Here is a 25486-nt window from a genome sequence, read left to right as displayed (position 1 = left end):
TGTTGGTCTGTTGCCCTCTATTAAGACAGATTTATGTCGAGTACGGTAGAAGTGTTTACCTAAAGCAGCTGTTAAATTTGAATGTACTTTATTATACATAAATCCTCATGCAGTCATGAGTGGAATCATGTTGTGGACAATATTCCCTCTCAGTCTCCATCTTTCCTACATTTTGATTTACAGAAATTATTTTCCTGCAGCTTTTAAGGTAAACGCTGGTGAAAGTTGCATCTCACAGCGTCTTTCAACCCTCTGTCAGAGTTAAACCTGGCGGTGTGAAGATGAAGAGATTTTATCTGCCGTTTTGATGGTATCATTTCACTGATTCCTGTCTTTCACACGACCGCCCACATTGTTGATCAGCGTGACGGTTCTCTCTGAGAACAAATCAGCTTTCAAAAGCAGAGTGGCACATGTGGGTTGCTGTAGATCCTTGCGCATCCAAATCCATTACAAACAGCATAATTAACTTGTTATCTGATTGGTTGTAGCTGGATCTGATGAGTAGCTGAATAAGTCTAGAGCACCAGAAGGAATCAGTTTTATAGAGGAGTGTGTTTTCCATTAGGATGCAGGACTGGGTGTGGAATAAAAAAACTCTTCTTACTCACAGCCAGACAAAGTGCTGAGCCTCTTGGTTTAGTAGCTGTCAGACTGGTAGACTGTGAGGTGTCTGGTCTCCTGAGAGGAAGACTAGCGAGGAAGAGGAGAAGGTCAGAGTCGAAGCATTGAGTTGTTACAGCTAAACCAATGCTTCAGCGCTGTTACGTACACTGAACAATGACGTGGTATTTTCCAGCTGAAAATCCTGGAGAAGAGGTGATTTAGTGCATCTGAAACAGCATTAAGATGATAAGTGCCCTCAAGGCGCACAAAGGTTTACATAAGTCTTATGAATATTTCAGGAAATGCCCCTATTTTTATATATATACTTGCAGTTCAATCCAGTTGCATCCCAGAAAGTATAGTTGATTTATTGGTCTATGGCAAAACATATTGGAAATTCACAATAAATGCTCAATAATTAATAAAATGGCAAAACTATAACAAGCTTGTAACCAGATGAAACCACCACAATGGTGTCACACAACTGCAACATGTTCGGAGACGCCTGCAAGGAAGTCAGGGTCACGTAAGGGGGGATGTTACACCACAGAAGAGAGGTGGGCAAGTTTCTTTTGTTTTTCACTCAGGACCGTATGTCTTAACAGTTTAAAGGACAATTTAAATGAAACAGGCCAGAGTTTCCGGGCACTTATCATATCCCATTATTAAAATATCAGATGGACATTAACTCAAGTTTTTCAAACTTATACAGCTTTGTGTTAACTGTTTGTGGATGCTTTTGTGTTTTAGAAAAGTTTTTTTTTTTTGGATTGGTTGAACACATGAATGCTGCAAAAGAACCCACTAGGAATGAGTAGTTTAATTTAATTAAAATAAGTAACACACAGACAGTACATATGAGAAGAGTGGCCAGACACAATATCCCCACATTCATTGAGGCGGCAGAGTAATTACATCCTTCTCTGACTTGCAAACGACTTACCAGGTGGTTGTTGCATCACTTCAGCATTCCCTACCCCCCCAAAGAACGCTTTGTTTGCAAAAATGTTATGGTCCTGTTTAGAGCTGGCGTAAAAATCCTTTCTAAATGATTCAATCACAGGTGGACGGCTTGAAGTGCATCCACTTCCACCTGACAGCCACATGTCTTCACGTGCAGTTCAGTTACCTGTGAGAGGCAACAATCCACCAAACCCTGCACAGGGCTATAATTCAGTAACTAAAGGATATTATAAGTCAAATTAAAGTCTTTATTTTCTATTATTAATTAAGTTTAACACATAAACAGCAACAGTTCAGCCGTCAAGCTGAATCTACCACATTTACACCCTGCCTGCGTTCATGGATTTTTAGCTTCCAGAAGCACTCCTGCTCCTGAGTAGAGAGTGAAGGTCGAGTTGCAAGGTCAGTGTCAGCTCAATAAAAACAGGCCTTTGACATCAGGCCCATGTCTGTAACTGCACAGTGAGTATTTCACAAAGGAGAGTTCATACCGATACGTCTCCTCGCTCAGGTTGAATATAGAGTTCAACTGCAGAGTCGACATGCAAAGGTGTCATAAGAACTGATTCTTGAATCCTTGATGGAGTGAAAAACAATTAAATTGTTAAAAACAGCAGGATTAGGGTTTATTGATGCTGAGAGCGGGAGGCCTTTTATCTCCAAATGATTAGCTTTTCAGATCAAAAGACGATCGTTCAGAGAGGTTTTAATAGTGTGATTCTGAAACATTTAAGAGGCATTATTGACACAGAACGGTTGTGAATATAATACTATGAGAGGCAGAGCGGAGTCTCATCATTCAGGAGCAGGTTTAATGTTCCCCCGGTGGAAACGGGCCTTTCAGCTGTAATGGCTCCATATTAGATGAATGAACGGTGTAATGATGTCCAGTTAGATGAGTGAGCGGTGTAATTTTGCTTTGATGGATAAATGAATATTGCAATCATGTCGCTTTGCAGAGATGAATGACGTCCTGGCTGACTTATTACGGACTGATGAAGATGAATCAGCGTTGTTAAAGCTAATCTTCCAACATTTGGCTTTAAGGATTAGTAGCAGCAATATAAACATAAAGTCAAGTAGTTGTTTATTGCTATTTCAACCACATATGCACAGTACACAGGGAAACAGAACAACGGCCCTGCAGGACCTTGATGGTGCAGCACAGAAGCACACGAGCCTAAACAGTGCAGACGGGACCACATGGAGAGTACAAACAGGGGAAGCGAGAAAGTAGAGCGGGTATTTGGAGGTACTGTATTCTAGCAGCTGTGAATCTGGCAAAAATGCAGAACTGTGCAGAAAAAACGACAGTGTAAATAATAGATAATGTGTGTTTGTTTGTTTTTTGGGAAGGTGGCACTTCAGTTATGAGATTTTGTGGGGGAACAGATTACAGTGTGTGAAAGTTTCCGAGAGAAACTAGTCCGGGGGTGTGTTTGTGTTTGTGTGTGTGTGTGGAGTTTAAGGACTCTTGTGCCCTGGAGGAAGACGCTGTTCCCCATCCTTGCTGTGAAGGCCTGTGTGCCTCTGAACCCTCTGCCAAACGCCGGGAGGGAGAAGAGGGTGTGGGAGGGGCGAGTGGGGTCATCCGCGACGCTGGTGGCTGTGTGGATGCAGTGTGAGCTGTGGATGTCCCTGACTGAGGGGGAAGTGACTTCAGGGATCTTTTCCAGTGTCTTCACCAGCCGCTGTAAAGTCTTGCGATGTGAAACGGAGCAGTTATCGAACCGTAGCACAATGGAGCAGGAGTTCAGGGTCCACGTGAAGTCGTGCTGGGCGGTGCTCGGTATGGTGGTGCTTTTCAAAGTTGCTCCCGACTCACTGAGCTCTCCCAGTCAAGGAGTCCAGGACCCAATTGCTGAGGCGGGTGTTTGGGCCAAGCAGACTCAGCTTCCCTACTAAATGCTTAGGAATGATGAATGCTGACCTAAAGTCTATGAACAGTAGGGGTGTAACAATATATCGTGCCATGAAATTTCGAGATACAAAAACGTCACGAAACGTGTGGTGGAGGTGACAAACTGTATCGCAATATTGGGTTATTAATATTAATCTATTGTGTTGACTAGTAACGCGCATCCGACCGCACGTGACGACCGCGCCTCGACCCGCGGACCAGAATCTTACTCCGCTCAGAAGAAAGTAGTACCGTTTTGCGGTCCCGTTTTGAGCTCTGAACCTTTACTTATGTAAGGCTGGTGTAGAATTAAGCCTTACCTTATTAAATTAAACCTTTTTAGTAGGATAAACACGGGGGGAACTTCTTCCGAGTTCGAGTGTACTTTAATGTCCGCTCAACAGTGTAGGATTTTAGAACATCAACACAGCACCTAGTGCCGTACTGTGGCGTATCACTCCGCCCAATCTGAAACAGACTAATCACTACAGATAAACTGACTAGTGTCATTATAGTCCCTGATTTACATCAGAATATAAAGAATATATTTATAAAATAATGAACCCTGAATTACCAAAATAACCTTCTTAACAAAAATAAATCTCCTCTTACACTTATAAGGTGAGCATGAATCAATCTTTTTTATGATGTAAAATTGTATGTATTTATTTACTTTTATTTATTTAATCTTAGTTGTTAAATTTCTGGAAAAGAAAAAAGTCAAATCATACATGAGAGAAACTATTCAGTTTGTGGCTAAATATTTGTACTTGTATGAAACTGAAGATGCATAATACAAACCTGACATTTACTTTTAGTTCAGTTTGCGGAAAATGGTTGGCCTGGCTTTATCTTTAAAACTTAAACAGTTATAAAGTATTACAAACTGTAACAATAAGGTAAACGCACAGTATTGTTTTGTATTTTGTGTCTTTCAAATAAAAGACAATTTTTTCCAGTCATATGTTTCTCATTCAAAAAATACTGCTATAATATCGTATCGTATCGTTATCGTGACCTCAATATCTGTGTATTGTACTGTATCGTGAGATTAGTGTATCGTTACACCCCTAATGAACAGCATTCTCACATAGGTGTCCTTTTTATCCAGATGTTTATCCAGATGCCAGGGGAAGTGCAGCAGAGATGGCACTGTTTGGCAGCTGAGATTTTCTGTGTCTCATGAAGAGCCCTTTGAGGCGCCTCATGATGATCTGTGTGAGCAGGACAATGCAGTAGTTGTTGTAGGATATTGGTGGAATTTCAACAGAACTGACTTCAGATTTGCATGATTGAAATCTCCAGTAATAATAAGCAATTGGCCAGGGTGAGTGTTTTGAAGCTCACTGAGGGTTTGTACAGTTTGCGTGGTGCATTTGTGTCCATTAGCGCTGGGAGGTGTGTAAACTATGAGCGGAACATAAATGGTCTGCATCGGACAGTTATGCCCCTTTTCCATTATACAGTTTCCGCCTCGACTCGGTTGTTTTCCAGTACCACCTCAATGTAGGTGCTCGTTGCTCCATCCAACAGCATCTGGCTGTTAGCGATCTAGTTAGCGATCTTTTTCTGAATGGTTTATCCGACTTTTTCTGGTCACAGTAAATCAAAGAAATAAGTACAACTATTGTGCAAAAAACCAAAACAAAAAAAATCACATATAAACGAAGAAAAGAGCCCTGGAAGTTCACTACTGCTTCAAACCGGAAACCGGAAATGCTTCGCTTTCAAACGAACCAATCACAGCCCTCTCGGTCTGCGTGTGGTCTGCGTCTCCTCGACGCGTAGTTACAATTTTCGGGAGGTGCGGGTCAGTGACGCCGCAGGTGACAGCGTGTCGTCTGCGTCGATCCAAACCACACGCCGTAGGCACGGCGCCATTTTGACGCAGAAGCATAATTCAGCCTTTACTGAGAATCCAACAGTGGTTGCCACACCTTCACATTGAGGGTGGGATTCAGAGGGCGGGGGTCTTTATTTGGTGTTTATTGGTATGATGAAGGTGTCAGCAAGCGATAACTTAAACATCAGACACGCCCACCGTTATGTCAGCCTGCTGTAGCCTGCCTTACTCCCAGTGAAGTGCTCCCCGCTCTAGTGCTTATTGAACCGCTCCAGCTGCACCTGTTTTTATAGATCAGTGAAATTTTAGTACTTTGCCTGCAGGAGAAAAACTCCAATTGGTGCTATTTGTAATTTGCAACAACAGACTTACAGTATTTGTTTGGTGTAAATCTGCCCCTTTTTACTGAAGATTTTCCATTTTGCTATGTGATATCAATGTTGAAGTCTGTTTGAGACAGAGCACTCATCATGAAGCGTCCTGTTCAACAAAAGAGATGCCGCTAATTGGACTCAAAGTTAATAAGGAGTTAAAATAGTTGTTTGAAGATTGTTTTAAATATCACCCAACTACTTAACAGTCATCAGAGAACTCCAGCTCTGTTATCCGCTGCAGCTCCTCTTGATGGTTTTTATCACTCTGGGTTTTACCCTGGCAGACATTTGTTACTGTGGGTGGTGGGGGATCTCTCCGAGTAAAAAGCAGGTGAGTTACTGTAGCCTGAAGAGGTGAAATGAGAGGCACGGCTCTTCAGCGTGGAGTGCTGTAATCCCTGAGGAGATAATGTGTGTTGAGAGCACAGCCTCGCCGAGGTAACACTCAGAGAGAGGGCAGTTAAAAACACTGAGTTGCTTTTCCTCAGCAGAGCTCAGACATTTAAAAGCCGGCGTTCCTGACGGTTTGGCCAGTGGAGCACAAACACAGACAGCTCCGAGGAAAATGGAGCTAAATGCTGAATACCTGCTGCTTTCTGGAGCCAGTGAACCTCAACACTGACCCTGGACGGAGAGCCTTCTGCATATTAAGATACGGCCCTTCAAAGAAGCACGCTTTGGTCTTTGTGTTGCTTCACAAAGCCTTGCTTTTATTCTCATGTTTACATCTCAGTCTTCTGTGTCGAACTGCTTCCTCGAACTGTTTTTACTCATATAAACTCCTGATATAATTACTTTTGAAACAATTATCATCACTGCTGTGCTTTTTTTAATCCTCAATCCCCAAATCCTATTGGTAAATAACCTAATTTGTGTTTAAATGTTCCAGCAGGTGTTTTTTTTGGAAATACAACCTTATTAATCTTGATTTTCCATTTGCACACTTATTTTAAATTAAGGCTTTTTTTATTGTTAACTTTTTTTAATTATTATTTAGAAAAGTTCTCAATCAAATATTAGTTTTACATGTTTTGCACATAATAGCAAACGTTATTTTTTTTAAGCAACGGAGGAAAACCTGTCATGTCCTTTTGGAGAAGAAATGACTGAAGGGACAATTTTTCAGTCCAAGATAAACTGAGATAAATACCTCGAAAAACAAAAAGGCAATTTCTGCTCCTGCTGAACTTCACCAGCAGGACAAGAAAGTATCATATTGACATTTGATTGATTGGAAATATCTTTCCAGTTCAGTCAAATATCCGCCTGGACATCCATCACTCAGCCTCTTGACAGGTCATCGTCCATCAACTTTATCTTTCTGCTGAAGGGACAAATGGCGAGTTTGACTGCATTAAAAAGTCAAAAAGAAGTTTCAAAGAAAATCTTTGGAGGCTTGAAGCCAAATAGATTTAATCACCTTCCTAAAATGGCAGACTGCCCCCACAGACGGAGGAAGACCGCGGCTCATTCGCTGAATAACAAAATGCTTACAGAGTCCAATACGGAGCGAGAAACCCTGAATACTGATGAGCTCCATCCATCACCCCGGCAAACAGCAGTAAACAGTAGGTCTTGCACTTCAGAGCCCTATAAGCCCTGCAAACCAACAGTTTAGTGCTTCCCGATATGAACTCCAGCCGGCTTATTTATCTGCTCAGACCACGTAGCAGTGAGCAGGATAATGAAGCTCCAGCTGTGGCTGTTTTTGCTCCAGAACTCTAACAATCATCCTCAAGCTGCAAACATCAATACTCATTTCACTAAGCCACACAGGTCCTTCCCCAAGTTTAAGCCTTAGTTGTTTGCACCACCCCGCTTTCTGTGTTTCACATGTTGTCATAGAGGCACAAAGGGGCAATGTGGGTCGTTCATATTGTACACCACATAGGGGGGAAAAGGTTTTTGTGAATTATTGAATCCAAACATCACGTGTCAAAACATAACTGGACAGATCAGAAACAAAAGAAGATTGTGAAATTTCAAAATACTCCTAAATGCTTGCAATACTCTTTTGTAAAATACTTTTTCAAGAATATAATCATACCAAGAAAACCTGTACATTTCTCTTATTTACATCTCCACACATAGAAATAAAGCCAAATGAGGGACATTAAAGCAGCAATCAAGTCTATTTTTATGTAAGCTATCAGTTTAAATCTAAGTTCAAGGAATATTTGATTAAGAACACAACACACTGTGTGTGTGTTTTGTGAAGTGGTAGAGAGTGGCAGCCTAGTGGTTACAGAGGACATCCTGGGCCTGCAGGATCCAGGTTCAAGCCCCTGGATTGCAACCAAGGTCAACCACTTTGGCCCCTCAGCAAGGCCCTTAACCCTTACTGCTCCCTGGGTGCTGTGCAAATGGTAGACCACTGCTCCTAGTTTGACTGGACTGGGTTAAATACAAAGAATACATTTCCCCATTGTGAGATTAAGGGGAAATGTATTTGTTACAAAAAAATATACACAAATTTGGGCTCCAAATTTCTCTTGCAGGAACTGTGCATCATGGTTGTATATCACATTTTTAAGATGTTATCAGTTCCCAGACCTGCAGTGGAGATCATGGCAGAGTCGACTAAGTTCCTGCGTGTTGCTTTAACTCACTTAATAGATAGTTTTACACTGGTAAAATATACATAGCACAAATAAATTTCAATGCAAACTTCCCAAGGAAGGCACACAATTTAATGTTAGGTTTTGTGGACAAACGTTTCCAGGCACAAAGTTGTCGTTTATCTGTTTGTTTATTAATTTTTATTTATCTCAGCAGAGGAGTTAGCTTTTTTTAATATCATAAGACTTTTTATAAACAAAAAATAACCTCAAAACCTATGTTTTAACTTGAATTTGCTTTTCTTCAGTGATAAAAGCATGATAGAACCTCTCAAAAGTATGATTTCATGCCCGATGTAACAGCGGTGTGCAGTTTTAACAGTGCTTGTTTCTCCTTTCTCATTGTTTGACAGAGTCATGTGACACTGCGCTGGTGTCCAGCCTGCCGCCGGCATCCTTCAGGGTCTCCTCCCAGCTGTCCAGCAGCCACGCTCCAGGTTTCGCCAAGCTCAACAGGAGAGACGGTAGGGGGAATTTTCTTTTAGACCTGACGAGGCTGCATTTGACCAAACTCAGTGACCAGCCGGGATACATGTCTACCTTAACTGGACATAATCACGAAGGCAATCGTAATTTCTGTGTGCATTAACACCTCGTAATGGTTTGTTTTTCTAGGAGATATTTAGAGATGGACGTGTGAAGTGTGCATGAGAGTAACAGAAGCGATACAAGAGACGGCAGCACAGCCAAATGTTCCCTCTTTTCCTCACAAATTGCGCTGTGGGAGTGGAACCCAGCAGAGAGCACATTTTATTTCATCTTAAGATACAAAACCCAAAACATTAAAACAGAAATATTTTTTATTGGATTCACAAGGACAAATAAATTAATTTACTGCAACCTTTTTTCGAGTTTGGAGATAAGAATGGAGAAACAAAATGAAAGAGAGCTGGAGCAATGAACACCTTGAGTTACTCTCTATAGGTGCTTATACAAGACAGATGAAGTTGGATGGTTCTCCATCCAGCATGGAAAAGCAGAAAAAGGAAGAAACGCTGTGAGGCTTTAAAAAAAAAACAAAAAAAAAACGATTGTGGTTTGCTTTATCCGACATCAAAGCCAGAATCAGCTCGAAGGGGGATATGGATTTCATCAGGATTTGAACGATTTTCATCACATGGGAAAGCAAAACTGCAGAGAGTCAGAAGAAACAACCATTCCATCTTGAGTTTGTTGAAGATTTGAAACCATGACAACGCAAAACAGTGCCAGTGTGTGTGCTCTCTTTGTTTGAGTCGGATTGGAGGAAACCGAGGACCGTGAACTGACTGTATATTGGGAAAACCTTTAATAATATAATGTGTTTCAGTCTGAAAAAGGCAATGCACTGAAAGATGTTTGAGGGTTTGACTCGCTGATGCCTCATTTCAGCTCTTTGTTTAACAGAAGCTGCACAATTTCCATTGTGACTGTTTGCTGACACTTGCTGTTTGAAAGCCGCTCGACTGTGATGCAGCTGACGTTTCTTGGTCTGTCAGCGGATACAAGATTAGTTAAAGACATTAGACGTGTGAAAACACACACACACCACTTTAAAATATAATTGTTCTGGATTTGTTTGTATCAGTTTAACTAATGCAACCCCTCCTGTGGTGCAGGGGCTGATTCAGCTTGCGAAAGGTCGTATCCCAGGAACCGCTTTACTGGTTTGAGTAACTGATACCTTTATGGAAACTTCACAGCCAATAGAACTGATGTCACTTCAGGCATTGTCCAATCACAGCAACAAACTTAATTTCAGAACATCACCAGATTTGCTGTATTGTATAAGGGTCTACATGGAATCAGATAGTGATGGATACTGATTTGTCAGATAGACTCGGGATTACAAGAATCAAGAGGAGCTTCTCAGTGGGATGTGATTAAAAGTGGTGAAACATTTAAGTTAAGACCACCTTTAAAGCTGGACTGTAAAAAGTGAGGGTTTTTGTTCTCCCACTGCCGGCTCAGTGACCCGTCGTCTCGGAGTGCTGATCCTTTCTCTGCTGCAATCTGAGGCATCTCGGCTTGAAAGCAGCACAAATGAATTTTTGCAATTTTCAGATCAGCAGGGGGATCTACAGGCGTGGAGGTGAAGTCACTTCCATGACACTCTTGCTTGGTCCGTCTCTCGTTCTCTCCTCCATCATTCCTTCCTGGAGTCCCTCGGCCCGCCTGTGCCATGAGGTCGGCTGCAACTCCGTGAACTGGTCTCTTTAAGTGATATGCAGTCGTAGCAGGAGATAACCGGGATTTCTGTTGATAGCAAGGACCAGAGACCAGTGCACGTAAACTTAAATAACTTAAAATAATGAAAAATTCCTTCAAATTAAAGTGAAAGTGGTATTTTGATATGATGGAAAGTCTTTTGTGCAAACTTTAAACTTTTGACAGGCTATTGTTCGACGCTAGCTCCAGTTTTCTTTGGCACGTTGCATGCTTGACTTATTAGGGCCCGAGCACTTACAGTCCTATTGTATCTAATGGTCCCAGTGGGACTGAAGCTGAGCTTTGCTCCCATTTGATCGGTGAGTGTGCTGCATGTGTATGTTTGTACCGTGTTTTCTATGACTCGGTTGAATGATCTCTACGTCATCTGCTCCTGGTATTGGGGAGATTTAAAAAAATGAATCTTTTGGAATGGTTAAATCACAAAAAAGACGCAGAACTGGGCAGTAGTTTAACCAGACAAACTGTTAGTAACTATGTTTGAACATGTCAGCAGAATGCAGACAAAAATAACAACTAATTTGGTCATTGGTGCTTAGATACTTCCAAGATGTAAATCAGAATCAGAATCAGAATCATCTTTATTGGCCAGGTTCGAACATTGTCCAACAAGGAATTTGACTCCAGTAATTTCGCTCTTTGGTGATAAAATAAAATAAACAATAAAACAAATGTGGAATTTCTATGATACAGAATAAACAGTATAAACATTTAAGGTGCAGCAGTTTGAGGTAGAGAGAGAAAAGAAAAGAAAAAGGGACAGTTCTGAATAAAAATAAACATAACCTATTTACAATTTTACAGGGCAATTATACAAAAAAAATACAAAAAGATTATACAAATTATACAAAGAAATAAACAGTGAGGGGTGCAGCTGAGTGAGGCAGACATGGTTGTCAAGGAATAATAAAACTTCATAAAGTGGAAGTACTGAGAAAATGTTCTTGAATATTAAGACATCAGTGCAGGTTTATACAGTAGACTCTTGTCTCTAAAGGATTTATTGATAAAGTAATCCAGGTACAACTCGCCGCAGAATATAACACTGTATACTTTAGATGTGTTGCTTCCTGAAGTATTGATGGATTAAGGAAAGTGGATAAATAAACCAAAATAGGACACAGTTTCGTCAGAAACACTCATGAGCTGTAACAGGCAACATGCCGAGGATATTAAGGATTTCCTGCGCAGGTATCTACCTGGATCTATGTCGAGCTTGAGTCTTTTAGTCGGCTTATAGGAAAGTTCCTGCTGCAGGATCCCAGGGAGACGGCCCCGCTGTTAGTCGAGGAAATTGATGAATAAATGAATGTCTCCTCCTCATTTCTGTCTTCAGCTGCCGAGGCTGCCAAGAATCTGCCTTCACCAGTTGTTCTCTGAGGAGCTGCTGCACTCTTGATTACGTGAATAGAGAATATTAGGAGAGACTTGTAATACCACCTACACGCTACACCATAACAAGATACTGTATCTGCAAATGCTGCACGCATTAAAGCCTTGTCGCTTTTGACATACAGAAAAGACTTGCTTTGCATCGTGCACATGACATTTCATGCTTGATGAGGGTGGAAGAATATACTGTTGCACTATTTCACATGACACGGAGCATGGTTTCATGTCTGCATGTGAAATTTTTGTTTGAATATAATGAGCTGGACTCCAAATGGGGAATAACTGCAGCCTGAGAAGAACCAGCATGGTGTCAATCTGATGGTGTCCTGTACTGCTGTTTTAACGGGCCTCCATGAAACATACTTAACATACTTCCAAACATAATTCATGAGGAGTTGCGGTTAAACTCAACCGCTATTGTTTCCTAATACAACCGTCTGTATTTCTGCACATTAGATGGAAATCCTAAACCTAACCAGAGAGTGAGTGAAAACCACAAATAAACCACAAATGCAAAGGAAGTAACTAAAAATAGCTGGCCAGGATTATATCCAACAGTTTTTTTCTGGGTCTTTTCATTATCCCAAGACCCCATTCCTCCTATGAACCAGTATTCCAACAAATTCCCGCTGGTCAGTCCAACAATACAAGGCCCATTGCTCCGATATGTTGGTGCATCGTTGATTAGTTTCTTTCACCCGTGGCTTTCACATTTCATTTATTTAATTTAGCATAAACAAGGAATCAGACCTGTTAAATTCACCACATCGTGCGAGTCAGGCAGTTTAATCATGCAAGATAGAAGAGTGGTAATAGAAACTGACATTTGCAGTTAACCAAAAAAAAAACATGTGTCATTGAATATGTTAATGAGACAGAGAGAACGAGAAGTGGGCTATGAAGTTTGGCAGGAGATGCTCTTTCTGACATCCTTTCTCACTGTCTCACCTTGTCTCACTCATAAACAAGTCTGTCATGTTGTACAATTTGCGGGAGACGTCCAGAGCTCCAGGGAGACTTTAGATCTCTCATTATTTCACCTGGTGGGTACAATTAGGCCGAAACATAAGTGTGATGCAAATCCTTTTTGCACTTTGGGAAGGCGCCCCTGAACTTCAAAGATTGAGGGAATGGTCATGTTACTCGAGCTTTTTTTCTTCATTCAAACACCCAGACTGCTCCTTCAAAGCTCTCTGCATCTGTCTAATGCAGGGGTCGGCAACCCAAAATGTTGAAAGAGCCGTATTGGACCAAAAACACAAAAAAACAAATATGTCTGGAGCCGCAAAAAATGAAAAGTCTTGTATAAGCCTTAGAATGAAGGCAAATGGCGAAAGGCGAAATGTCAAGAAAAAAGTTGAAATGTTGAGGAAAAAAAGTCGAAATGTCGAGAAAAAAGTCAAAATTTCGAGAAAAAAGTTGAAATGTTGAGAAAAAAGTCAAAATTTTGTGAAAAAAGTCAAAATGTCGAGATTCAAAAGGAAAGGAAAAAGGAAGAAAAAAAGAGAAAAAAAGAAGAAAAAGAGAAAAAACGGAAAAAAAAGAAGAAAAAAAGGAAAAAAAAAGGTCAAACATTTTTTGAAAAAGCTGCAGGAGCCACCAGGGCGGCGCTAAAGAGCCGCATGCGGCTCTAGAGCCGCGGGTTGCCGACCCCCGGTCTAATGCATCTGCAAGAATGCAGTCTTACAAAAAAGAGAATGCTGTGTTGCATCTGTGGTCTAAGTTGCGGTCTGGTTCAACGGGCGGGTCGTTTCTCCTCTAAATACTATATGCAAATCAGAAACATTTCTCCTGCTTCTCCTCTCCTCCGACGAGCTGGTGGAAGCTGCTAATGCTACGCTAAAGTGGTCAACCTGAAAGCATCCAACTACTAACGCAGGTAAACATCAGACCAGGAGACCCGAATGTACCTCAGAGCGTGATGTAGCGGATCACAGATATCTGAGGGCTTTGGGGGGGCCACCAGTGGATAAAAAGCCTGGATAATCAATCGATTGCCTTTTTTCTGCAGGACCTCGAGGACAAATTACTCAACTTCTTCACTCACCTATTTGTTCTGTTCAGTATTTCCCTCTCCACACTCTCTTTCTTTTCTCTCTTGTTCCCCAGCGTTTCTGTCCTGTGCTACTAATCTTCCTCTGCTCCTCCTCCTCACTTTGCTTGATCTGGCTCAGTCCGTCTTCTGCTGCTTTTGTTGCAACGTCTGTGGGAACAGCCAATTTAGTCAGTCGTGTCCTCTCTCCGAATGTTAATGGCATCTTCATGTTTAAACATTTTCTTTCTTCAAGCTGACAGTTATCAATGATGCTACTGTAATTATGCTGAAATATGGATTACTGTCCCACAGTAATCATTAAAAAAAGGGGAGATTTGAAGGCAGAATTAAGCCTTTGATTGAAGGCTGTACATTCAGAGTGTGGAGGAACATCCAACCGATGATCTAATGATCTCGGTAATCAGTTCTCCTGCATGACCTCCGGTAAGTTCCACCTTTCAGTCTACAACGGGAGGACTTCAATCTCTACAGGCTTTTTTGTTTGCATCTAATTTCTTTGCAGTGTTCTGCTCGTGTTTCACGTCAGAATAATTACAGTAACCAGCACAGATGCAGACATCTAACGCCGAATCATTTGACAGCAAAGATTTTTCTTGACGTCAAAAGACCCGTCGTAATGATATCACACCATCATCACTGACTTCAGTAAATGAAGCATCAATAGGCTTCACTGTGTCTACCACACCGTCTCTGCAGAACTGGGGTTTGTTAAAAAAAAAGAAGGAACAATGAATAATTTATAATGCAAATTATCCTTGATGAGATTATTATGATTAATATGGATTGCCTATAAACGTTCCTATAAATGAATTGCATATTGAACCTAGAATTAGTTTTTTTTACTGATTGTCTGCCTGCACTGCAGTGTTGTCTTGCCCCCGTGAGGCTGTTAACTTGTTGTTGGACCAAGTGACATGTTGTCACACCACTGAAATTACCATCCTGACATTGTTTTCTCATGCAAATAGCCGTTGCTCCTTGTGGGCCTTGCACCTTTATCATTCTGTCTAGTACACGTCTCTTCAGCTGTCTTTGCATCCATTTAAACTGCCTGTCTCTCTGCCTCGCCTCATGTCTTCCACTCTAATGGTCTGTCCCTAAAGTTATTTTTTCCCCCCCACTCTGGTCTTTTTCTCTCCTCTCCGTCTCATTCAACCCGCCAGTATCTGCGAGATGAAACACCGGGTGCACAAGTGATGGTAAAGCATTTATTTGTTTAGATGCCTGTCCACCTGCAGATGCTGAATTAGGCTGCACCCATTCAGTGCTTCTCTTTCAGCCTGAAACCAAGACAAAGGCGATCCTGAAAACATTTATAATGTCTTTTGTCTCATCGGCACAGAGTCTGAATTATTGTCTCATCATGCATCTGATGCTCTGGAGCTCAAGTGAGAGGAGACGCTGTGTGTGTGCGAATGAAAGCAAAACTACTTCATAGCTGAGGGGAAAAAAAGAAATCATAATCATGATTTACTGGGTCAACATTGAAATCAAGGTTATTTAAAACGATTATGCACTGACTTTTGATGCATTGATCAAATTCAACATGGAAGTTCTGAAATTCCCATGATAAAACCTAAATATAGCACTAAAAATAACATTTGAAGCTGTCATAAAAAAATTCAGGTCAACGTAACAAATGTTGGTTTGCTGCTCCAATAATGCCTTAAACATTTTTGGCCAGAAGCACCAGCTTCACCTAGATATTACTTTGATAAATAACTTTATATTACACAAAAAAGACAAATGAGGATGGAACCACTCATGTAAAGCTCTGTTGAGTCTGAGCCAGATGTGCATGTATCAATCAGAACACAAAACAGAACAAGTGGCAACATTTTTTTCCTCGATTACTCTGATTTTGTGATCATTGGGAGACAAAAGCGTTACCTACACTTCTTCATGAGACATTTCCTACTGTGTCATTTCTTTTAATGGCTGTTGACAGGTTTGACATCCAACAAAAAGCTCCAGTACCTCCAGGGTGAAAAGTGCAGTTCCCCAAAGGACCACTAGGTGGTGGGTTTAATGAACCTTATGCTTTAATATCCAACTTTACAGAAATAAAGGTCTTTTCAAGCTGTCAGTTTTGGTCTCTGCAATTAAAACCTAATGAATAAATTGAAAAGTGGTAGGATATATCTATATACAGTATATATGTTTGTATGTTTCATGGTGTCCTCTCTTTTTTCTTTCCTTTTTGATTAAACAAAAACAAAATATTCTGAACTAGGTCAGCATTCAGTCCAGCTCGAGTCATTAAGACTCATCATGCTTCTCTCTGGGACAACTGCTTTGCTGGTGTCACGTCCACAGACACAGAAATGTTTGCCTTCAGCATCTCACTCTGTGAATGCCTTCTCATCTTATCCTCTCCTCTTTCTTAGAAGCTTAAGTTGATGACATCAATATTATTTTTTTTAAGATTTTTTTTTGTTTTATCTAGTGGCTCTTTATTCAAGTTGCAGAGAGGAAGGGGTTAGAGAGAGAATGGGGATGACATGCAGCAAAGGTGCACAGGGTGAGATTTGAACCTGCGACTGCTGCAGGAGGACTGTAGCTTTAGTATATGAGCTGCTTTCTTAACCCGCTGCGCCACTGAGCGGCTAGTTTTTTTTTTTTTTTTTGTACATTTGAGAATGAATGTGGTTCTGAATTATAGAGGAACTAAAGTCCGTTATTGGACGGCAGTTTTGCAGTTTTTAGCAAACCTCGAGTCCTCAGCGCTGAAGTCGGCATTGAGTCCAAGTCATTTAAGAACGATGTCTGTCGAGTCCTCTGCTGTTTCCAGTCAAGTCTGAGTGGAATCCAGTCCAGATAATACATCTGTCATGTTTTTAAATACTTTGTAAACATCTTTAAACATACATGTTATTGTTACACAGAATAGCACTTTTTTTTGTTAAAAGTAATTCACAATGAAACCATTAAAACTGGCAGTTTAAGTCAAAAGCCAACTGCACTTCTTGTCTCCCACTGGAACATCAACATCTATGAAAAAAAACAAGGAAAGGGGATTTTAACTGTAGTTGGCTGATCATTCAACCCAGCACAGACATTTTCTCTCCTTAGTTCCTAAACATGATGCACGTATGACATGAACTCGTGAGGGATTGTCCATCTTGTACACAAACTAAAAGAAATTCTGAGGACTCGACTATGATTCATGAGTTCAAGTCCTTAAAATTGAACGAGGACTTGAGTAGCGCACCAGTTTGACGTTTGTTTAACAAGCTCCTTCTGCATTCAACTCAAGTCGGCACAGGAGCTGTCCAATTACACCATCCTTGACCTTTCTGTTTACCAGGAGTGGGGTTTGAACCCACGTGAGCATTCGCTCATTGGATCTTAAGTCCAACGCCTTAACCACTCGGCCATCCTGGTCTGCTTTTCCCATCACAAAGGAATATACTTACACTCAGAGTCCAGAGTCTTCTCTGATGTGTGCCTCCCCGCACCGTCTTTCTTCTCATGAATATGGCATTCGATTTTTCTTTATCCAGTTTTCATTTCAACATAGATATCAAAGGAGGACAGTTGCAGTAAATGTACTAAATATCATTGTGACAAAAATACACAGTAGTAAAAGAGAGAAATGGAGACTTGTCTCTGATCTAGTTGACCATTTTTGGTGAAGTTCAATTTAAAATTAAAGGTTAAAACGGTTGATACATATAAATCGGTTGATTTGAATTCTCTAAAAATGATTGACAAAGAACTATTGAACGCTCCAAATAAGTTACCCTGATTTTTCAGGCTTTAATCATTTTTATTTGCCCTACAGAGCAGTGATATCACTCCCTGACCTCCATTAATCTTCACTTTCTTCTGTGGGTGGTTGAATCTGGTGCGTTGACAGACAGCGGGGGTGGAAGAAACCGGAGAAATCTCTGTGATTTAAAGCGACAGCCATGACTATAAGTGTTCAGACCATCCACCGTCAGTTCACCTCCGCGATATTAGTTGCAGTTATTATAACAGCATGGAGCCAGTAATTCTTTGCACGCCTCTTATCCTCTGTGTTGTTTTCTTTAATCTCCCGCTCATTTTCTCCACAGTCTAATCAGCATGAGTAAAGGTCAGGGCGTCTGCACTTCCCCGTTCCTTCTGCCGCTGGACACGTCTGTTAGTCAAAGCCTTATTAGTTCTGGCCTTTAGCTCTTTAAAGATCAGGCTGGAGTTTGCCATCAGATCGACACAGATTCGTTTTCACGAAAAAATGTTCAGTTATTTCCTGCGGAAAAAGAAAGAAAAAGTTTTTTTGACACTTGTTTGGACTGACGACCTGTCCCGGTGAACGGATATCTGGACATCTGGTTATTCAGGTCCAGCCCTAATATCTTTACACTTGGCCGTTAGTATCGCCGATTCCCATTGGCCGGGCCGGTGACATTGTGACATATAGGCAGAAGCTGTCATGAACACAGACATCCCTCTGTGTACAAAACCCTTCATGGTCTTGCACCACCGCCGCTGAAAGAGTTCTTCAGAAGGAAATCTGTGGGTGGTATGAACACACATAGAGGTGACCCTGAGATCCCCATAGACGAACCACCTTTGGGATGAATGTGTTATCTGTTGTAGGCGGGAAAATCTGAAACAGCCTTCCATCTACAATAAGGGATGTCCCTCATAAACTTCCTTTAAGGGAAATGTCAAAACGTCTCAAATCTGTGATCATTAATTGTATTAACTATTGCAGTGTTGTGCGATTTTAATTGTTGTTGATATTGTGTGTCGTGTAATGTTGCTTGTATCTTTTTACTGAGTCTTTCTAGAGGGACTGCCAATGCAAATTAGCCTTTTGGCTACAATTGGGTATATTTACATTTTAAAATGTTTACCAATGTACAATTTCCTTCTACACAAAATAAAGTGAAAAAGGAAAAAAAAATAAAAATTAGCCTACGATCAATGAAGGCAATTATGACGTAGTTAGATTGAAGTCCTTAAATAAAATCTCACACTACAGACTCTAGAGACTTTTTTTTGCAATACAACATTTTATATGAGAGGTTTTAGATTAAGAGGATGTCTAAGGTGGGAATTAACGATTGCAACGCTTTAGATACGTCCCAAAACACAGAAAAGCCTACTGCAACGTGCAACATCTGAGGACTGTAGAGTCAGAGATGTACCGAACAGTCTGGCCTTGGGTTGACCTCGCTGAGATGTTTTCCACTTGTGAAATATCTTTCTACTTTGAGAATGATAAACTCCAAATTGCTTGGAAAAGGCTTTATAATCCGTCTTATCTTAATGGGTAGCAACATTTACTTGTCTTAAATCACTGCTGATGTCTTTCCTCGTTGGTATTATGTTAACACAAGCATTAATCCTCCAAACCAATGAGCTGCAAAAACATCTGTTTGTGTAGAGGTGCTCACGCCAGCAGATGATCAATCAATCGGATACATTTGATTAGCAGCGCAAGGCCACAGCGCGGCCTCTTAATTCCTACAGGGCCAGTAAAAGTGCAGTGTTTGTTTTTTTACACACTGCATCTGGATTTTGTTTTTGCTTAGTTTTGTTGAGTAAATAATGACACAATGTTATGTGCTGTTGTTCTTATGAAGTGGTATTTATCCCTTCGTTGAGAGCCGGTAAGCACCAGATGACTATTCATTACAACCTAACACATAAAACCCTCAGATTAAAAGAGGGTGTAATTTCTTTCTCAAATGACTCCATGTAATTAAAGAAACATGATAATTTACTGTTACGGTTCAACATGTCCATCCACAGTAGATGGAGATAAGTGCCGTGTAAAGGGATCTTGGCTGTTAAATAATGCGCATGTGCCTATAATTTCCCTTCAGTATCAGTTTTTGCTTCACATTACTGTCTCGTTAATGCACTTTTATGCCTTTCAGCTCGTCCTCACAGCAGCGTGTTGTCAAAACATCGACTTCGAGCTCCTGAAAGACGAAGACAAGCGTTTCCGTGTGTTTGGGCTTCGTGTGTTTGCTTGTTGGCTCAGTGGGTGTCTGGTCAGCAGCCTCCTTCTTCAGAATCCGTCCATCTGGCGTTTAAGCTCGTCGTTTTTGGCCCGGCCAAACATTTTCCACGCATGTATACACAAGCGCACAAACAAAGAGCTTGCCTCTCTGGTTCTTTTTTTCTTCTTTCCTTCTTTAATTTTCATTTTAAGTGTCTTTTACTGAGTATTTTTTAACCATCCCCAATTCGTCTGTCCAAGTGGATGTTTGTCAAAAGCATCCACACTTGTGCTTGTGGTGTGTGCACATACAAGGTCTTTCTTTTTAGCAGGAAAATGTGGTTTAAGTTATTTGATAAGGAAATTAAGCTTCAGCATTTTAATACTGTATTGTGTGTTATTTTAGTAGCATCTTGGCAATAGTTTAGGTCAGAATGGTTATGAACGTACTAAAGCAATCCGCTTAGTTTAACATATACCTATCGATCATGTTTTTGTTTCTGTGTGAAAACATCTTGACCTGGTGACACAGAGCACAGCCAGTCAATACACCACGACAGGACACTTTTTATTGATGGCATTTAGCACCAAGTCCCCCTTACACATGTAAAGGGGTGCTGTGAAACTAATCAATGCTTGGCACCAGTTTGTATTAATTGATTTTTATGAGAAATTATTTCCGTCTGCCTGAGTTTAGACCTTTAACGCAACCAAGCAGCCCCTCGGGACTCTTCGCTCTCCTGCCATGTTGGTCTCCGGACAGTTTTTAATGAAGAGCTTGGTGCGGTTGTTGATCTTGTAGTTGAAGGGATTTTAATGTGCTTTGGAGCATAGATGGAACTTGATAAAGTGTAGACTTCCTTTAAAAGGTTTCACAAAAAGCTATAGTGCTAACCATTGAGGAAATACTGCGATTTAAAGCAATGCATCTCCATTTTCAGGGGATAAGAGGTATTTGGACAAAGTTAAATAATTGTAAATGTTACTATGAACTTTAATAATTATGTGTAGATATTTTGTCTGAAGTCTGGAGCCCATTGCCATCACCAGATTCTGGGTTTTCAGCTCTGCCAGACCTTCAATGCTGAATCATATGAACGAATACCAGTGAGCCCTTTTCATTGGCAGCCATGCATGCCCATACCATAACACTGCCTCCACCCTGTTTGACACATGGTGTGGGGTGCTTTTGATCATTTTCCAGACTTTAGTTAATCTTGGTTTTATCTATCCCAATAATCTGATTCCAGAAAATGAGAAGCATTTTCAGATGTTTTCTGGCAAAGTGAAAGTGTTTTCTTGATTGTATATCTTGATATGTTTACGTTCTGCAGAGAAAGGGATTTTCATTCAGCATGGAAAGAATTTGTTAATTACCTGCTATGCTCTCTTAGGCCTTGTGGTGTTATTAAACTCATATAATGGTTTTATTGTTTAGGAATGAACCAAACGGTTGATTTGGTACCTACATTTGAATTGGCCTGAGCCTTCCTTGGTATCTTGTTGGTTGCTCCAGTCAAACAACTGCCAAATACCAACTCAGTTCCTTAAATCAACTCCAGACTTTTATCTGCTTCTTTTTTTTGGATGACATCTGGCCAATTAACATCTTGCCAATCAATTGCCCAAATGCTTTTAAGCCCATAAAAATGGATGTCATATTTTGGTGAAACCAAATTAAAGCTGGGAGTCTATACTTTGATCACATCTTGATATTTTTATGATATGAAATAATGAAGGAATGAAGGAATGAATTTATTTCAGACAATTACCACAAAAGTGATTGGTAAACATTATTTACAAAAGAACAATCCCAAACAACATATTCACCAGTGTTAGTTCACAATATTACAATATCACAAACAATATTATCAATTGAATACATTTGTAAGTATTTATATCTTTAGATATGACATTGATTAATGGAAATCGTCTGAAAAAGGGTATGAAGAAGCAAAACTTATTTATTTATATCCCTTCTCCCTCTAATTGCCCTTATAGTAACCTCTCTGTTCGATTTCTATGCTTATATCCAAAGTCCACGCCCTATGTATGTATACCGTATTTTCTGGACTATAAGCCGCTACTTTTTTCCGAGGTTTTGAACCATGCGGCTTATACAAAGGTGCGGCTATTCTGTGGATTTTTCTTCCACTGCTAGGGGGAGTGCTAATCGGAATTAGAATAAAAACTAAGACAAAATAAATGCAAAGAAGAATACGCTACTTCTTCTTTAGCAGATAGAAGTAGAAGCAGATTTCAAACAGATAAATAGATGAATAAATACTGGTTATTTTCTCTTGGTTCTGTCCAGTTTTAATCAGCAAAGTTGCTGCCGTGTTAAAAGACTCTGTTAGGAAAGGATCTATTTAGGTACAAACATGTGCATCATTTACAGCTCAAAATCCTTCTGTACATGTAGTAAATGTCTGCGGCTTGCATATCCTTTTTTCTAAATAGAGCGGGTGCGGCTAATATATCTTTTTTTATTGTTTTTTTTTTAAATAGAGCTGATGTGGCTTATATACAGGTGCGGCTTATAGTCCAGAAAATATGGTATATGTATTTAATGAATAATTAAATATACAGTATGTGTATGTATATATGTATGTATATATATATATACATACATACATACATACATACATACATACATACATACATACATACATACATACATACATACATACATACATACATACATACATACATACATACATACATACATACATACATACATACATACATACATACATACATACATACATATATATACATACGTGTATATATATATTACATACATGTATATACCCAGGTCACATCCGCATACATACACACACACACCAAACTGTATACATCCATTGTATTTTCTATCTTAAATTGTGTATATTAGAGCCAATTTAGACCCCACTGTATACTCTGATCTTAAAAGTGAATTGAAAATACGAAACTGCTTCAGAAATATAAAAAGGAACCAGTTTCTGATGGCACAGTGGATCAATGCAAATATGAGGCTCTTTAAATTCCTCCAGAGAGCTTTTAAAGAATGATTTACAGTATATCTCGTTATACCCTCAAATTAGATTTAAAGGTGTTTGCTGGGGCTCAATCAATTTTAATTATCTTGGTTTCAAAGCAGAAAAAAAATGGGATATTAGTTTCGAATGAAGGGCCAGGCGGTAAAATTCATTATGTCACTCTTTACCAGAACTTATTTCTTCTCATCCCTCCCTTTTAGAAATCTAATAACTCACATCTATATGCCATATTTTATGTCTCTGTAGGAGCCGGAGGTTGGTCTCCCCTCATCTCAGACCAGTATCAGTGGCTGGAGGTCGACTTGGGTGAGCGGACCAAGATCACGGCTGTCGCCACGCAGGGTCGCTACGGCAGCTCTGATTGGCTGACGTCCTACCTGCTCATGTTCAGCGACACCGGACACAACTGGAAACAGTACAGACGAGAGGACAGTCTAGGGGTGAGTTCACGCTTGGATAAACAGTAACAACACAATCAAAGCAGTGGGTGTTAGAGTGTTTCACACTCCACATACACTGCTTGTTTAAGAAAAATAAAATCTATAACGCTTGTTATTCTACCAATCACACTTCATTTTTATAGCTATGCCTTTGTATAAACTCTATCCCCCTCTGGGATCAATAAACGTATATTGTTTGTCGCAATTCAAATGAAGCAATGTAGTGTTGTGCAGCGCTGTGTGATTCCACCTATCCAGTTCAGATAAACTCAGTCATCAAGCATTTATCTTTTCATTTATAATGTATGAGCCGGTGTTGATGCTCTGCTGACTGCTGACAAAAACATTTGGCTGCAGATCAAGTCAGAGTGGCAGTCAAGTGGCACAATTTCTTCTATGCCGTTTATATATGTGTATATATGTATATATATATATGGGATACAAGGTTGATGGATTGGATGGAAGCAATAATTTTAAAATTGAAATGTTATCTCCAAGTGTGTGTTTTGAAAACATACATGATAAAGTTGGGCCACTTCAGATGTTAGATGCATTTTTTCAGATAGGCTCTGCCACATTCTGTTACGCAACAACAGTCATGTTTCCAAGTTGAAACTAACAATTGAGAGCCTTCTCCTCCACCATTACTGTCACTTGCTGATGCAAAATGCATTCTGGTATACTTTATGAGTGTCTGCTGAATGCATCCCTACAAAAATGGGCAGAGCAGGAACATATCCTATAATTTCTGCTGTACTTGGCTCGATGCACACAGAATGCATACTGAGGAACGGCTGCTGAATACTTCGCTGTCATTTCCTCGTCTTATTTCAACAATTTTGTTCTTTAACATCCATTTAAAGCGTCCCTCCTGTGTAGAAGGACCCGTTGCACAAATAGACACAAATGGCTTCTTCTGAGGTAATAAAAACATTACAGTTAATTCATCAAACCAATGAGCATTATTGAAACATATTTATAAATAACACAACTGTACATCAAGTACAAATGAGTGATGGGTGGAGACATCAAAAGCTTGTATCTCAGAGTCGACAGATCCTCTCTGAGGATTTTAATGAACCACAAACTATTTTGAAATATACTGGGCTACATTTGTAGGATCAGTTATAAACATGACAGAAAATAAATCTGTCATCTTTCTGGAAATGACACATCATCCATCTGTTACATCTTTTTATTTATTTATTTATTTATTTGCCACTACTATGTCTCACTGTCTGTTCAGCAGCTGAACGTTTAATTCAGCCGAGTAAAACAGGAATAATCACTTTGCTTCTTTACAATGACGTTAGTGAGTGGTGCTCCCTTTTTGAGGTGATGGTAGTGCATTTTCCACTCACAAGTAACAGCAAAGTGGTACAATACAGCTATGGAGTGAAGCGGCTCAGCTGCTCGCTGTAGTGCTGATTAATGTGGAACAGAGCCAGATGGACCTTGGAGGCAGCGAAGCATCACTTCCTGCCACCTCATAGACACAGCACTACCCTTCAGTGTTTTCTCATTGCACAGGTGTCATGTTGGACTTGTATTTGCCCAAATGTAGTGGTGGTACATGGCTAGGGATGGGAATCGAGAACCGGTTCTTGTTGAGAACCGGTTCCCAGTGTTTCAATTCCTTGGAATCGTTTGCCTTTTTCCCAAACGATTCCCTTATCGATTCCAGTGGGCGTGAATGACGTCACCAAGCACGTTGCGCCACGTGCGCATTCGTGCCCAGCAGGAAAACACGGGGCCAAAGCGGCATAAACGCTCGAAAGTTTGGTTACATTTTACCAAAAAGGATGACAACAGGGCGACAATTCTTGCAATGTGGACATTTCAACAAAGGGGGGAAACTGTTAGGACTCGGCCGGCTGATCCGCTGGGAGCGCGGAGTCAGCCAGCGTCTGGTAAGGCTGATTTATGGTTCTGCGTTACACCAACGCAGAGCCTACGGCGTAGGGTACGCGGCAACACGCACCGTACGGCGCGCGTCGCCGCGTACCCTACGCCGTAGGCTCTGCGTCGATTTAACGCGGAACCATAAATCATGCTTTAGAAGAGCTGCGCCACGCGGATGAGCCGGGTGCTCCGAGCCTCCGACGGACAG

The 25486-nt window shown here is 40.5% G+C and overlaps 1 protein-coding gene and 1 non-coding gene across 2 annotated transcripts in view; one reads left to right on the top strand and one right to left on the bottom strand.

The window, feature by feature from the left end:
- LOC133452490 (contactin-associated protein-like 4) overlaps positions 1-25486 on the top strand; it is a 189123-nt gene that overhangs the window by 36096 nt on the left and 127541 nt on the right. Inside the window, exons 2-3 of the mRNA XM_061731840.1 lie at positions 8658-8768; positions 23183-23376. Of these exons, the coding sequence (XP_061587824.1) occupies positions 8658-8768; positions 23183-23376 (305 nt within the window). The remainder of the gene's footprint in view (positions 1-8657; positions 8769-23182; positions 23377-25486) is intronic.
- trnal-uaa (transfer RNA leucine (anticodon UAA)) lies at positions 17262-17344 on the bottom strand. Its single transcript has one exon. It is a non-coding gene; the product is annotated as a tRNA-Leu (tRNA).

The sequence above is a fragment of the Cololabis saira genome, chromosome 10 (assembly GCF_033807715.1).
Source record: "Cololabis saira isolate AMF1-May2022 chromosome 10, fColSai1.1, whole genome shotgun sequence".
Lineage (NCBI taxonomy): Eukaryota > Metazoa > Chordata > Actinopteri > Beloniformes > Belonidae > Cololabis > Cololabis saira.
Note: the sequence above shows the minus strand (reverse complement) of the source record. Positions and strands in the feature narration are given on the sequence as shown.